General features: G+C 26.6%; 1 protein-coding gene across 3 annotated transcripts in view; it reads right to left on the bottom strand.

Moving 5' to 3' along the window:
- Nucleotides 1-16,778, bottom strand: part of LOC119613339 (GATA-binding factor C) — a 61,559-nt gene that overhangs the window by 6,450 nt on the left and 38,331 nt on the right. For all 3 annotated transcript variants that reach the window (XM_037969355.1, XM_037969356.1, XM_037969357.1), the window contains exon 5: nucleotides 4,837-4,980. In XM_037969355.1, the coding sequence (XP_037825283.1) occupies nucleotides 4,837-4,980 (144 nt within the window). The remainder of the gene's footprint in view (nucleotides 1-4,836; nucleotides 4,981-16,778) is intronic.

Below are 16,778 nucleotides of genomic sequence, written 5' to 3'. Positions count from 1 at the left end.
GGAAAAGAGGATGCAGCTACTGATTCGTGTAGTTTTTTTAAACACATTTTGTTTTAAAACTTTAAAAAAGAAAAAAAAATTAAAATTATGCTTGCTTTTTTATACATAAAATTGAATCTTAATTCATGCTAATGTTATGACACTGGGTGGCATATATTTATGTTACATTTTTAGAGGCACAATCAAGGCATTTATATAAAACAAACATGTTAATTGTTGATAACAAATTAGACATGAGATATCAAGAAAAAAAAAACAAAAAAAAAAGAAATGTTGTAAAGAAGAGTAGTTTTGTTTAAAGAAAAGTAAGAGTTTTTTGCTTAAATATGTTGAAAATAACAGGTAAATATGTTTAGTGATTAGTTGTTTGTCCTTTTATTGTTATCAATGTTGCATGTGACGCCATCATAGTCACAAAAAAACTACTTATTGCATTATAGTCTCCGTTATCCCGCTGTGTTGCAAGGTGTTTTAATGCATGTTTTTTCTTTGTTGTTTCTTTGGTATTTTTTGTACTTTTATTGTTATTTGTTGTACATAGTTAGTTTGTGTCCAGGTAAACAAATGTCTTATAAAAAAAATCTATAAAAATTTTTTTAAAAAAATTTGTTATAAAAACTATAAAAATTTAGCAATTTTATGAAGTAATTTAAAGGCTTTTTTTAGATCTACAAAAAAATCTTCTCAGTTTAATGAAACTAATCATAAAGAGTTTAGATTTTTCTTTGTTATTAAGAAATATGGTTGTCTCAATAAAATTTTGTCAGCACAACTAAAGAAAGTAATAAGATTTGGTTGTCTCAACACAATATATAGTAGGCATAACTAAAAAGTAGAGAAAAACACTTTTCAAACACTTTTCACACTAATAAAAGCTAATGTTGACAAATTTTATTATTTTTTAGATTTTTCTTTGTTATTAAGAAATATGATTGTCTTAACACAATTTTGTCAGCACAATTAAAGAAAGCAATACGATTTGGTTGTATCAATACAATATATAGTAGGCATAACTAAAAAGTAGAGAAAAATACTTTTAAAACACTTTTCACACTAATAAAAGCCAATGTTGGCAAAATTTTGCAAAACTATTTTCGTTTCAGACATTTTATCATTTAATTTTTATCATTTCCTTAAAGCAATTATGTTAAATTTTAAAATTTTTGAACAAATTTTTAAAATTTATTTTTAACTTTTTACAAAGCGATTAAAACGATAAACGATTTTAGTTGATATATCCCTCTATATAAATTCCCAGCACATATTTCTATACACACTAACCATATGACGATTTGCAACATTAATATATGTTGTTTGGTTTTCTAATTTTATGAAATGCTCGCTTTCTGATTGGCATCTTATCAAGATGGGAAACTATCCAATAATAAACGAATGAACATACAGAAATCATTTCTTTTTTTTTTTTTTTGAGTTAAACTATAATAAACGACAAGAAAATAGAAAATAAAAAGCGTAAATGCATTTGAATACAAGAAAAAAAAAACAAAAACATTTTATGAATATGAAAAAGAAAATCTGAAAAGCTAAAACAGGAGAGCCAAACCATACTGGTGTTGACATGCTAGCTGGTGAATAAATAAAAAAATATTATTGGCGCGAGTGCAAATTTTACTTAAATTTGTTCGCAGAGTGTGTAAATGTGTCCTATATTTAGATAGCAGCAAACTGACTTGACTTGATTTTCAGAATAGTTAATGTGCGTTTTTTTTTTTCAGTATTTTTAATTAAACCACCCAAAGTGCCGGTAGCTGTAATAAAATTTTTGCCAAGCTTTTTACCCATGTGTTTGAAGTATGGAATATATTTCATTTAACATTTTTGTTTTGTTTGTTAGTTCATCTAAGATAAACCAACAGTAGTAGTACATTCATTTATTCATATAGTATAGTAAATGTGCAACGAATCAATGGCAATTGTTGTTAGTTTTATTTTATTTGTTATGTTTACGTTCATATTGTTGGTTTATTTGTTTTATTGCCTTTTTAACAGTCAATTAACTAGACAGTTTTTTATTTTACTAAACTTTTTGCAAACAGATTTTATTTTTATGAAAAACTATAGCAGCAGCAGTTGTGCACATAAAAGTAAAAAAGCTTTCAAAATATTGAAAAATGCTTGTTTTTTAGTTACTACAACTAAAAATTTGTTTATTAGCAACAGTTTGAAAAACTTATTATGGTTTTCGGCTTTAAAAGTCGGTTTTAATTTAGTAGTAAAGAAAATTTTATCCAAATTTGTTTTTTAAAAACTTAAAAATTTAGTTGGTTTTGTTAGTTTAACTAATTAAAATGGTTACCACTATACTATATTTTTAAAAAACGGTTAATCTAACTGCTACAATTGCAGTTTGTTTGGTTTTCTGCTTAAAAAGTTAAGTTTAATTTAGTAGTAATGATAATTTTATCAAAAATTTTTTTTTTAAAAACCTTAAAAATTTAGTTGCTTTAACAAAATTTTGTTAGCTTAACTAATTAAAATGGTTAACACAATTATATTTTTAAAAAATAGCTAATCTAACTGCTACAAATGCAGTTTTTTATAAACTTAAGATAGTTTTTATAGAAATATAATAATTACTGAACAAATTTGTTTGACTTTAACAAGTTTTTGGTAGTAGCAACTAAAGTTTTAGATAATTTTATAAATTTTCATATTTTCCTTAAAGTTTTGAGCAGGTTTTTTTGTTTAGTTTTCTAAGGTAATTACCAACTTTTTTTACCAAACTTTTACGCCCAAAATCTTTAGAACAAAAAACTTTGAAAAAACTTTTCCTTTACTAAAAAAAATCACTGACATGTAAATTGCCGACATATTTTACGACTTATTTTAACTTTTTAAAACAAAAAACCTTAAAAAAATTTCATAAATTTTCAAATTTTTTTGGGATTTTTTCAACATAATTAAGTTTCCCAAAAAAAACTTATTATTTCTAATGTAAACAACGACATTTTTATTACAAAACGCTTAAGAAAATAAGCAAAGAAAAGTGAAAGAATAATGAATATTTAATGGGCTGCTGGTAAGGAAACTAAAAGAGTAACAAAAAAATAAAACAGCACAACGGAAGGACAGACATTTTACTAAGACTGGAAATTAAGAAACTGAAGCTTAAGGGCAAAAGAAATTAAAGAAAACAAATGATAAATGTGAGAAATAAGTTAAAAAATTAAATTTAAATAAAATTTAAAGATTTAAGGGAAACTATTTGAAAGAAATTTTAAGAAAATTATGCGAAAACATTTCCCTTATTGGAATTAATTAAATTAATTTTGAAACCAAACTTCTTTACAATTAACTTTAAGTTATTAAATTTAATGAGTTAATTTCTAAAATTCTAACCCCTGCTTTTTATATTCTAAATCCAACTAATTTCCAATAAACAAAACACTTTAAAACCAACAAACCCACATACAGACACACTTTTTGACCCCCCCCCCCCCCCTTTCAAATCCATCTATTATGGTTAGTTTATCTTTAACAAAAAATCTTTTTTAAACAACAATCACATTAATGTTTAAAACACTTTTTTACTTTAAACCGTCTTATATGTAGGAAAATAAAAAAATCTGAAATAAAATGTTATCGCATTTTCACAGTCAAACGTTTAAAACGGAAAAAGCTGGTGTTATATGTATATAGAGGCTGTGTAGGGTGGGTGACTGGTTATCACCCTCAAAATGCTTATCTTTCAAGTACCACACGCACTCTTAACAGGCAAGTAGACAAACGTTTGTCAGTCCAACACACGCAGTAAATAGCATCTTTAAATAATAATCAACAATCCATCATCAGACCAACAACCCAAAGTTTAACATTTATTTGTGTGTGGCGGGAGGGGAGTTATTAAGCTTTTGTCTAACAAAAACTCCCCCTTAATGTTTTTATCTCACTCGAAAAAAAACAAAAACAAGATGCGATAAATGATGCCAAAAAAATGTTAAATCAGATTTAAACTGATTAACTAGTTTCATTTATTCTATGCTAACAAAAAAATAAAAAAAAAAAAACAATGTATAAATACAGACCAGGGGTAATGAATATAAATAAGCCCGCGTGCAAGCATTTGATTTCCTTTTCCTTTAGCTTCCGCTTAAATACACACCATCACTTATACACACCAACACTAGCTGCTTATACTCATACTCCAGCTTTAAGCATTAAAAGAGAGAAAGAACAGTATTTAACTGTGATTTCTCATTAAGTTCAGGGCTGGTAAATTGGTTTGTTTTGTAAGCAAAACTAAATGGAATTAAGAAATACTTTACAAATTCTGGCTTTTTAAACTTTTTGGAAATTTCCATCCCTGCTTTTAAGGGTGAAATTTCCTTGGCTACAAACAAATCTAATTTTTGGCTTTGTTGTTGTTGGTTTATTTGTTTTTGTTATTGTTTTTCATTAACATTACATGGAAAAAAAGAGAGACTGTGGGAAATCTATGAATAACTCTTAAGAGAGCAAGCATCACTAGCACGTGGTAAATGGTGTGTGAAATCGCTTAAGCTGTTTAGTCAGGATTCCTGACATACATCCCCCAGAAGAAACGTAACGTAACGAAAATGAGATTTAAATGATAAAATAGTGATATCATTAAACTATCATCAGTTACAAATATTCTCAAGCTATTTTTCTGCACAGTGGGTAATAAATTAAAGGTCGGTAAGCACTACATATGTAACAGGATTATTATAAACATGTTAATGTTTCCTAAAGCAGCTCTTAACGGAAGTTATTATTTTGAACGGGGGGGTTATAATTTTTTTAAGGAATTTTAGCTTTTTTTCCAAATTTAAGAAAATTTTTTTTTCAGATACTTACATTATGCAATTTATAGTAGAGACCACAGGCATTACATACTGGTTCACCGCTGGCATTACGCCGCCAAAGGGTTGTTGTTGTGGTTTTGCAGTTGGCACATGAGGTCCCCGCTCTTTTGGCGGCACTTTGCAACGACTGCAAGGTCTAAAAAGTAGAGAAAAGGAAAGAAATAACATAAATTAATATAAAATTTATATAAAAAAGTTCAATTGGTAAAACAAAGAAAATTAAAGGTATTTAGTCCCCGGCACAAAAGTTTAAGTTTTTATTTTTCAGCTAAAGCATAATTTGAAAGCTTTTAATACACTTATTGGTTATAGTAACTAAAATACTGCTAAATTAAACAAGTTTGTGTATAACTACAGAAGAAAGAATGATTTGTGAGCTTTACCTAAACTTTTTGGTTGCTGCAAAAGAAATACAGCTAAAGCATATAAATGTTTAACTTTTAATGAAAAGTTTAGCTTGCTAAGATCTTTATTACAAGCTAACGAATGATTTTAAAGCTTTTCCTAAACTTTTTGGTAGCAGCAAACATTTTTTATATAATTATAATAGATTTAGTTGCTACAATCACATTGACAAGCTCTCGAACGATTTGTGAGCTTTAAATAAACTTTTTGGTTGCAGTAAAATAAATACAGTTAAAGCTAATCTATTTCGTTAATTTATAGAAAAAGTTTTAGTTGCTATGATCTATTTTACAAAGCTATTGAGTATTTTGAAAGCTTTTCCTAAACTTTTTGCTAGCAGGAATAGAAATACAGCTAAACAATTTTTCATATATTTCAACAAGTTTTAGTTGTTACAATCACATTGACAAGCTGTCGAACGATTTGTGAGCTTTTCATAAACTTTTTGGTCGCAGTGAAAGAAATACAGCGAAAGCTAATATATTTTGTTATTTATAGAAAAGATTTTAGTTGTTATAATCTTTTTTACAAAGCTATTGAGTAATTAGAAAGTTTTTAATAAACTTTTTGGTTGCAGTAAAAGAAATATAACTAAAACAAACAGTGTTTTTTAATTGTATAGAAAAAGTTCTAGTTTTTAACAAACGACGGAGTGTTTTGAAGCTTTTAATAAGCAATTTTGGTGGCAGCAAGGGTAATACAACGAAAACAAACCTAAATTTTATATTTACTACAAAATTTAGTTAGCTCAACTAAAAATTTTGGTTGCTGTAATTAAAACAGTAATTTTTTAACAATTCTGCAAACAAATTTTAATGGAAAAGTTATTATTTTTAAAATTTTGTTGTAGTTAAAAAGAAAAGTGTTAGAAAAATTGTTAAAAAAAGCATTAAACATGATTTTTTTCTTGTCTACATAAAGTTAAACGTTTAAAATTTTTTTGAAATTTCAACACCTTCAGTTAATTTTCTCATTGAAACAGTTACAAGTTTTCTGCTTTTGAGTTCATTTAATCTTAACAGCCACAAATATTTAACACTTTTCATTTATAAAACACAATCAATATAAAATAAAAAGAAAAACATAAAAAAGGCTGCTGCTGTGGTTGCGGTATCTGGCTGTTGCTCCACTACTCCAATTGCTAAAATTTTTAAGGCAAAAAAAAAAAAAACAAGAGTTTTATAAAACACAGTACAACCAAGGCAGTTTTGTTGAATTGTCATGTTAACAACTTAATTTATTTACGTTAGGCATGTTGTCATGTTTAAGCTCTCGCCAGCTATATGAAAAAAAAACAAACTCCCCAAAAAAAATCACAAATCTCAACTCGATCCAACCAAATGATCACTGCTGGTTGTCTTTAGTTATTTTACTTTTTTTCTCTTACAGATTCAATCTGTTAAAGTTGTAGTTTAAAATGTGGTATGAGTTGTTGTTGTTGTTGTTTTTTTAGCTAAAGATTTTGCTTTGCATTTCATTTAAACTTTAACAAGATCGTCACATAATTACTAAACATAAAGGATCTGGCCAAAAAGAAAACTGTTGTCTACATATAAAGTGCGTGTGTGTAGTGGGCGTTGAAATAAATTTTTGGAAAAAATATTACGACTTAACTAAAGGATTATTGTCAATATGTTTCTCTGTTTTGGGAATTTTTCTTAATAATAATGTTACAACAACGTTAACACCTTCAATAACCCAAAAATTTTTTTTAATTCACTGTTTTAATTTATGTTAATAAATGTATAAAAACTGTTTGGTTTTTTACTTAAAGCACAGGTGAGCTGTTGTTGCTAAGTTTTTGAAACTAAACATCAATTAAAAATCAACGTAAAACATGATCAACGCCCGATCGAGTCTGAAAACAGCAAACAGCTTGGTCAATATTAAACATGATCATGATCAGGATTGTCTTAAAAAACCTAAGCCCTTTAAAAACACCAGAAAACAAAACACAACATGTTTATACTTGTTGCACTAGCTCAGAACAAACTGATCATTTTTGTTTAAACAGTTGTTGGTAAAAAGTGTCTGTTTTTGTAAGACAGACAGGTACTTTTTACTTAAGCCCTGTTTTTTCTGTCTTTCCTTTTTTCTGTGCTTTAAAATGAAAACAAGGAGTTTGGTTTATTAGCTGTGTTAGGAACAGGCTTAAAGCGTGAAATCTTTTTTAAAACGAAAAAAGGCAAAACATCTTGACCACGTACAATCTAAAGCAATGTTTGTAAAAAAAAATTCCTGGAAAAAGGAACTAAAGCCAGCAACAACAACAACAGCAGCAGCAGCTTGTTTTGTAGTTTTGTGGAATTGTCATTTTAATGAATTGATACTTGTGTTAAACAAAACTGTCTACTACTGCCATTTACACAAACACATCTTATTTCTTAAAGGTTTGTTAAAGAACAAAAATTCTCAAAAAAATTTAAATAAATTTAGTTTTTTCTTTTAAATTAAACAGAAAATTAAAATATATATTTTTAGGCCTTAAACAACTGTGTTGAGTCCATAAAAATTAATTGGCCTACAACTAACTTTTAACCCTTTTCTTTTTTTCTATCTAAACAAAATTTATGAATTAATTAATTTTTCCTTTTTTTTATTTCTAACAAAAATTTTTACTTCAAATTCCTTAAACACGAATTTTATGTGTTTTGTATATAAAATTAACATAAAATCAAATAGTTTCCACACGATATAAAAAATATATATATATATATATATTTTGAATGCTTTACAACATGTTCAATAAAATTTATGAACTTTAAGTTAACAAACACCAACACAACAACTAAATAAATTAAGCGTAGAAACTATAAAAAACAAAACCTTAACCCTTTTACTCTCTAAATATAACTATAAAATCCTTTATACCAGCTTAACACCCAAAGACTTTTTATTATAATTTCACACCCAAACAGACAATAAATGGAAATTAATAGAAACTCACCAGTTTAGCTAAAACAGGACCTAAACAGGACCTGCAGTTTTAAACAAATATGAGCGTGTTTAAATGACATTTATTTAATACAAGTTCTAGTTTTTTTTTCTCTCTCTCTTGCTTTCCCCATACAATGTTTAGCCACCATAAAGCACAGTACTTCAAAGTCCTTGTTGTGTGTATGTATGTATGCTTTTGACCATTAAAGCAAATGGACATTGAAATTTTTTTTTTTATTTGTCTACGTAAGTTTGAAAATTTTTGCAGTATATTCATAGACCTACAATTTTAGTGACAAATATTAATGACAATTTTCATGCCTTCCTATATATGTATGTATACATTTATAGTCGTTATTGTGCGAGCTCTGCCTTTATGTCACTGTTTTATGGGCCAGTCTGTCTCACTGTCCTTCCGTCTCTATGTCCCTTCTATTCAAATAGAAATTGCATGTTGTTGAGGTTTTTTTAAAGCTTTTTTGTTTTCATTGTTGTCTGTCTATTTGATTTGTTTTTTTTTTGTCTATGTTGTCGCCTTCAATTTTGTCAATGTTTCATTTGTTCAAATGTCGTTGTAAGTGAGCCTCAACTCAACAGAACTTAGGTTTCAGCAATTAAACTTACCCTTTGGCATAAAATTTTTTTATTTCAAGAAAATTTATTGATTTTGTTTTTATGTTATGGAAAAAAAGCAGCAAAGCGCAGGAGAAAAACCTTAAATTCTTTTAAAGTTGTTAAATAAATTTTACTGGCAACATGTTGCTAAAGGACTTGTTACAGAATTTTATAATTAATTATTTATAATTGAGTTTATTTTTAAAAGAGAAAAATTTAACAAAATTTATTTTTTTAAATTGTTAAGCAAATGTGGTTGGCAACATGTTGCTGTAAGAATTAATAGAAAGATTTTTGGTTAAACAAATTTTTTGTTGTTGTTTTTAAGAAACTTAAAGAAAGGAAAATATCTTTAGCTTTTTAAGCAAAAAATTAAATTTTCTAAAATTAAGCTTAAAAAATGTTGCTGGCAACATGTTGCTTAAGTATACATATATAGATTTTCTTGCTTAACGTTAATTGTTTTTCATAAAATGAAAACGAAGCAAAGGAAATGCTTTACATTATAATTTAAAACTGAAGTTTACTAAAGTTGTTAAAGAAATGTGCTAGCAACATGTTGCTTAAGGAAATATGAAAAGATTTGCTAGGTTAACATTATTATTGGATTTTGTTTGAATAAAATGAAAAGGAGGAAGTGAACATTATGAAAAATTTAATTAAAATTTGAATTTTTTGATGTTTTTTTTAAATAAAATGAAAAAAAAGAAGTGAAAAGTTTTCAAATTTAACCAACAAACTAACAAATGTTGCTGGCAACATGTTGCTTTAAGGAATAGTATTTAGATTTTCAAGTCTAATATTGTTTATTGATGTTGTCATAATAAAAAGTACAGAAAGAAGAGAAAATTTACACATTTTTTAATAAAAATTAAAGCTTTTATAAAGCTAGTAAAGAAATGTTGCTGGCAACATGTTGCTTTAAGACAACATATATAGATTTTCTCAGCAAACATAATTTTTTGATGTTATTTTATTAAAATGAAAAAAAAGCTTTAAAATTTAAACAAAATTTATGTCTTTTAAAGCTTAACAACAAATGTTGCTGGCAGCATGTTGCTTTAAGGAAAAATGTTTATATTTTTTAAATAAACATAACAATTACTCCTTAACTTTAAATGTAATTAAACAAAATTTTACTTAAATTTTGTGGTTGCTTTAAAAAAACATGTTAAAAGTTGAAATTTTGTTGCCAGCAACATGTTGCCAATAGATTTTCTTTTGTAATTTAGCTAAATTTAGCTTTAAATTTCTTAAATTATACTTTTTAAAGTTCTTTTTTAAGAATTATGGTTTAACATAAATAACTTTTTCTTTTGCACAAATGTTGTTCAACTTTATTCCTTTTTTGTTTTTTGTAAAATTTGTTTGTCATTTTCCCTTTGCAACAACAGAAAAATTCTTTTATTTAAATGAGCCATAAAATAAATATTTATCTTGTATTACACACACATTTATACATATACATATACTGTGTTAAACAAAAAAATATATAAAATCTCATCTTTAGAATCTTTACAATAAAATAAAAATCTAAGAGTTTGAAGGGGGGAAGAGATACAGTTTTGGGGAAGAGGAAAAGGAAGTAGAGACAAAAAATAAACCATAAATTTTATTTTATTTTTTTTGCCATAAGAAGCTCTTTTTATGCTCTAGATTTGTCTCATTTTCACACATAACCAAGCAAACCCACTGCTAAGGGTAGTTTATTGGCAAAATTGCTCCCCTTTAGTAAAAGGAAAAGAGAAGAAGGGGCAGCGGGGGGGTTTAAGTAAAAGTTTTTGTTTATGTATGTGTAAAAGTCTGAGCTTTCAAATTATGTATCTGTATATTTTTTTGGCCATTTTATACAGCAGCAGAAAAAGTGGAATAATTTTTATCTTTCTAAATGTCTTCTCCATCTATGTTGGTTTTTTTTCTTTCATACAAATGTTAAAAAGAAGAAGAAGAAAAAAGCAAACTGTCGCTAATATCTATAAAAAATTGTTTAAAAGATAAGGAATTTGAAAAAAAGTCCTCTTGTAGAAGTAGAAAAAAATATATATTTGGTTTCCTTTTTTTAGAAATTGTCTAAGTATGGGTAAAGCTTAGGGGGTTTTGATATATTTTTGTAAGTATGTGTGTGTGTTGGGGTTGTTGGCTCAGAGTCTGTGTTTACTGTGCTATATATATCCCCCTCTTCAAATACAAATTCAAATACCAGCACGTACAAAAATCATGGAGCTAGATTTTTTATTGTAGATAGTAAATTTTTATGTATATCTCTTTGTATCTGTATGTAAACGCACATACAGATACACAGATTGTGTTCTTCTTTTTTTTTTTTTTTTGTTATTATGTTTGTTTTGTTGTTGTGTAGCTGCGCACTATCTTAGATTTAAAAGGGCATTGGCTTGTGTGTATGAGTGTAAATATTTGACTTTAATAATTTAAAAAAATTTCTTTATAAAATTATTTTTTCGCTTCTGACCAGCAGTAACTTAAAGCTATAGAAATTTTGCCGACGGCTTTGGAAAATAATTAGAATTTTTAACTTTGTTTCAAAAATTATTAACAGTTTATAAAGTTTCAAACATATTTTAACACTTTAAAGCTAAGAGTATATTTTAACTTTGTTATTGAAATTTTGTTAATTTGAAACCAAAAAAGCTTTAAATTATTTAAACTTTTCTCTGTGTTGACCTCTTGACATCATAAATTACTCATACGTTTAAGTATTCTGTAAATATAAACTGTATGTTTACTTTTCTGCTGTTGCTTTTTTAAATGTTTTCTTCATTTTTGAAAGATTTTCTGCATAAAACTGGGAGAGCAAAACAAAACAGAACAACTGAGTATTTTATGGCAGCTGTCAGCACATAAATAAATCTTTTGAGGTGTGAATTTATAATTTTTGAAAAAAACTTTTTCAAAAAAAAAAATTGTGTTTATTTTTTGGGGAATTTTTTTCATAAATTAGTTAAAGTCATACTGACCATACTTTTCTGTTTTTTCATAAATTAATATATAAGTTTGTTATTTATTTATAATTTAATCTTTAAACGCCATCTTGTAAGCAAAATTAAAAAAAAAAAAAAAATGCAAAAAATTGTATATGTGTGTGAATGTGTAGTTATAAATATTTGTCTGTGTATATGATTTGCCAGAGTTTGCGCTTGCATTTCAATTAATCTCTTGTCAATATTTGACATTTTGTCATTTTTACTGTGTTGACAGTGATATATCGCCATGGCATAACGTTTCGTTTTTATTTAGTACTAGAGTTCGCCCAGCGGTCGAAATTCGACCAGAACCAATGCTGGAAAAATTGCATAAATAAGCTAAAATAAAACCCTATTTTTGTAGTTCAAATCTGTGGTAAAAAATTAACTTTATTGATATTATCAAAGTGTATAATTTGCTTTGAATAATGTTTTCTTTTAGAAAATGTGATGGATTTTTAAAACTTCCATCAGAAGTTTAAAACCTCAATTGTCAAAATTAGTTATACAACTTGTTTTACAAAAGTATTTCAACTATTTTAAAAATAATAAAAAATAACGAACATTTCTTCTATCGACTTATTATCCCCTACATATTTACGCATCGTTCACAATGCTGGAGTACTCTACTGTGCAGTGTACACACCAGTAAAGAAATGTTAGCTGTTCAAAATACAGAGTTGAAATGTTCTAAATAATTTGTGAAAACAGTAAAAATATTTAAAATAAATAATGTCTTATCTAATTATAAATAAATTTTATTTGGACGTCATTAGTAGTCCATCCAACAGGTATATGCTGTATAAATTTTCCCTTATAACACTCGACAAAGACTTCAGCACACATACATTTATTCAATTTTAATGTCTTCTAATAGAATTTAATAGTAGATATTCTATGAGGCCTTCTAATGGGCATTTTATTAGCCTTCATATAGAACCGCATAACGATATGCATTGGCTTCCAATTACACACTGATTTTGTATATGCATAATAAGACCTTAATTTCTCAAGTACTGTTTGAAAGAAAACATTAATAAACTATAAATTTCAGTCTTTTGTTAATATATGCAAGTTTAATAGCAAGTAAATGAATAATAAACGATAAATTGCTAAGTACGGTTAAACACTCTTCATCCCAAAAGACATGATTTATATTTAGCAGTTTCAACTTGTATCTATTTTTATATAACAAATAACCATCACATATTCAACTTACAGTTTTCACTTTACACTACTATTTCCTAATTGGTTAGAATAGCCCAAAAAAAGAAGAATATCATCAAGTCCTCGCTGTGCTAAACCTGCATATAAGCGATATACATATCCATTTATTGCGGTGTATCATATACCGGCATGACCAACTAAACTTTACTTATATTTTTTACAGGCTATTTTTATTTCTTACTGACACTGAATCAATTCGTTAATCCATCATTTAAATCTTCCAAATCAATCAAAACTAATAATTATGTACCGCAATTCAGTATTTTTTTAACTACAACATTTTGTCGTTATGTGGTATGTATTCTGAACTTCATTTCACCGATTTTTTTCGTTAAACATAATCGAAAAAGTAAAAAATAAATTAAAAGTTCACGTTAATAATTTTATACTTTAAAAATATTTCAATACATAACTTTTGACATTCTTATATTTTTCCGACATTTGTCTTTAAAATATTCTACGGTTGTTAAAAAGTTAGGGAAATTCGTTAATGTAACTGATATTTGTCATTACTTTTAGATATCAATAATTAAAATTAAAAAAAAAAAAAAATTACTGAATTCCGGTACTGATGTCCTACCAATAATTTTCCAGTTCAAACACCAATATCAGTACATTGTTTGGCATTTCTTTAGGTGTCCCCAAGCATTATTTACGCATGTTTTTATATTCCCAGTTCGTTGTTTCCTCGGGAATGTCCTTCAATTTAACTATTTTGAAAAGTTTAAATAACGAAAAACTTCCAATCGAAAACTCTGAATATAAAACTGAAGTCCTACTTCTTATAAAAATATTCCTTTCGATTTGGTAACAATCGTAACGATATTATAACAAAATAGATCATAATCTAATTCACAATTTAGCACTTTACACAAAAATATAAAACAATAAAATCCTATTTTCGCATTGCCTAAGCCTTATTAAAAACAACAACAAAAACAAATATCATGCAAAATACAAAAATCAAACAGCAACAGAGAAGTTAAATGTTTCTGCACCCTCCTCTCTTTTTTCAAAAAGCCGTGTTGTTTACTTTTTTTGTTTTGTTTCTTGCTTTGTTTGTTTTTAATTTCAAGAATACGTACGTGTGACTATTGTTTCTCTGTATTAGTAATAACTTTAAACTCTTATAGCTCCTAAAATTCTGAACCGATCTCATTAATATATATATTGTGCACATCTGCGAACAAATACCTTTAAAATGATATAATTTTTGCCAATATCAGATGTATACTGTAAGAGTAAAAGGGGTCACAAAAAATCGTCTTGCCTATTAATTATATAGATTTGCTTTTTTTTGTCTGGATGTTATAGATTTTATGTTATTTTTTTTTTTGTAATTTAATATTTATTAAATTAAAATTTTTTCTTAAAATAAAAAAAAAACTTAAACTTTAAATGAATTAATCAAAATTGTAGCAAAAAGCTTTGTAATCAATTTCATTTAAATTGTTAAAAGTTTGCTAAACTAAAGTAGTGCGTATATACCTTTAATAGGAAAGCTTAAAGCTTTTTAGAAAAGTATACAAAAAGAAAGCTTTAAACTGTTTTATAATAAAAACATATTATATGTTCTTTTAAAACAGAATTAAGCTTAAAGCTTTTTAGAAAAGAAAACAGAAAACAAAGTAGTACATGTATACCTTTAATAGGAAAGCTTAAAGCTTTTTAGAAAATTATATAAAAAAGAAAGCTTTAAGTTGTTTTATAATAAAAACATAGTCTATGTTCTTTTAATAAGAATTAAGCTTAAAGCTTTTTAGAAAAGAAAACAAAGCGTTAAGCATATTTGTAGTAAACGCTCTAACTGTTAAGCTTGGTTAATTAAAATTCTATTCCAAAAGCTAAAAGAGCTTAAAGCTTTTTATACAAAAATACAAGTAATAACCTAAAAATTCTAAGAGTTAAGCTTGGTTAATATAAATTCTATTTAAAAGCTTAAAAAGTTTTTAAAGCTTTTTATACAAAAAATTGCTAAACAAGTAATAAACTAAAGTTTTTTCTCTAAATTTTTAAGTTAACTACTTTTTTAAGCTTACTAAGCTTTAAACAAAGCTTAAGCTTTACTTAAAACTCAACTAAATTTACAAATTTAAACATTTTTGTTGTCTTTTGCTAAAAAAGCTTAAAGCTTTTTGTACAAAAAATTGCCAAACAAGTAATAACCTAAAGCTTTTTCTCTCTTAATTCCTTTGTTAACTACTTTTGTAATCTTAATAAACTTTAACTAAAGCTGCAGCTTTACTTAAAGCTAAACTAAACTTTATAAATTCAAACATTTTTTTGTTGTTTCAACATTCTGTACCTTAAAACAATTGCTGTTTAAGTTCAATATTCTTTTACGAATTATGATCTTTAAAGTTTCATTAGTATCAAAACACGCCCTATTTTGCGTAAAAGCCTTTTTAAACAAAGCATACCAGCAAACTAAACATATGTTGTTAAATCCTTACTCAAGCTCTTTAGCTCCCCTCTCTCTCTCTATCTCATCATAAGACTCCTCTACAAAAATCTTTCATTACTTGATATCGTTTAATTTTAATTGATCTTTTTTGTTGTTTTGTTTAGTATTAAAACTAAATATGTGAACATTATGTTACCCTAAGGTTGAGAAGTATGGTTGTTGTCGTTGTATTCCTGGGCCCAGCAGTCAAAGAGTGCAATTTTTAATCATAATGTTTAAGCTTGTTTATTGAACGTGCTGATCAGCAACGTCATGCTTTATGTTATAAAACAAAAAAAAAAAGTGTTGAAGTTTTTTTATGTCAGAATTTTCACATTTTGACGAAATGTTGTCTTAACAAGATCTAGGTTTCCTTTTATTTTTCTTGTTGAGTAACCAAAAGGCAAAAATATTTCTATAAAAAAAGGAATTTTATAAAACTGGCGCAAAAACGCCCCAAAAATTGTGTATGTGTTTTGTGAGCCAAAACCAATGATCATCCGTTCATTGAACTTTTGTTAAACAATATTTGATTTGTTATTGATTTGAAATGGTTTTTTTATATTAAAAAAGCTTATTTAACTGCTGGCTAAAGTAGCTTTAAATTTTTAAGACTTTTGCTAGCAACAAGTGTGGGGCTGCTGTTTTTTTTTTTTTTTTGTTTTAAAATAAAATGATTTATATGTTTTATATTAAACTGGGTGGGGAAACCCTTTTTATGAAAAAATAAAAAACTCCAGCATTTTAAGTTCTTAAGGCAAATTTGCTCTTCTTTCAAATTCGGTTCGTTTAATTTTTGGCGTCACAGCCCACATACTTAAAACTTAATATTGTTGTTGTTGCTTTGGCTGTTAGCTGCTTTTAAAGTTTTGTCTCCTTTGTTTTAAGATGATGTACATACACTGTCGATAACAAATTTTAAATACAATTTACGAGTTTTTTTTTTTTGCAAAATTTGTGAATATTGACGCGTTTTTTGTTTCAACAATTTTCCCACGCTTTAATAGCTTTTTTTGTTTTGTTTTTGTGGTAAAAACTAAAACTTGTTTTTTGGGGTTTTTAATTTAAAACAAGCTTTTTTTCTAGAGTTAGTCTACTAAACATATGTTAGATTTTAAATTAAACATTTAAATTTTCTTTTAGTTTAAATAAATTGTAAGTTGCTGTTAAATTGTTTATTAAATTTTAAAATAATCTTGTTTAACATAAAGTGTTTGTAAAATTTATTATTATTATGACTTTAAGCATAATTTACATAAATTTTCATATTTGTTAGAAACTTTTATTGTGTTGTGTTGAATGATTTTTTGTTCAAAAGCAATGTTT

This window comes from Lucilia sericata, unplaced genomic scaffold (genome assembly GCF_015586225.1).
Source record: "Lucilia sericata isolate MDLA Ls3-8-SP2 unplaced genomic scaffold, ASM1558622v1 Contig002071F_arrow, whole genome shotgun sequence".
NCBI lineage: Eukaryota > Metazoa > Arthropoda > Insecta > Diptera > Calliphoridae > Lucilia > Lucilia sericata.
This window is presented reverse-complemented; position numbering and strand designations above follow the sequence as displayed.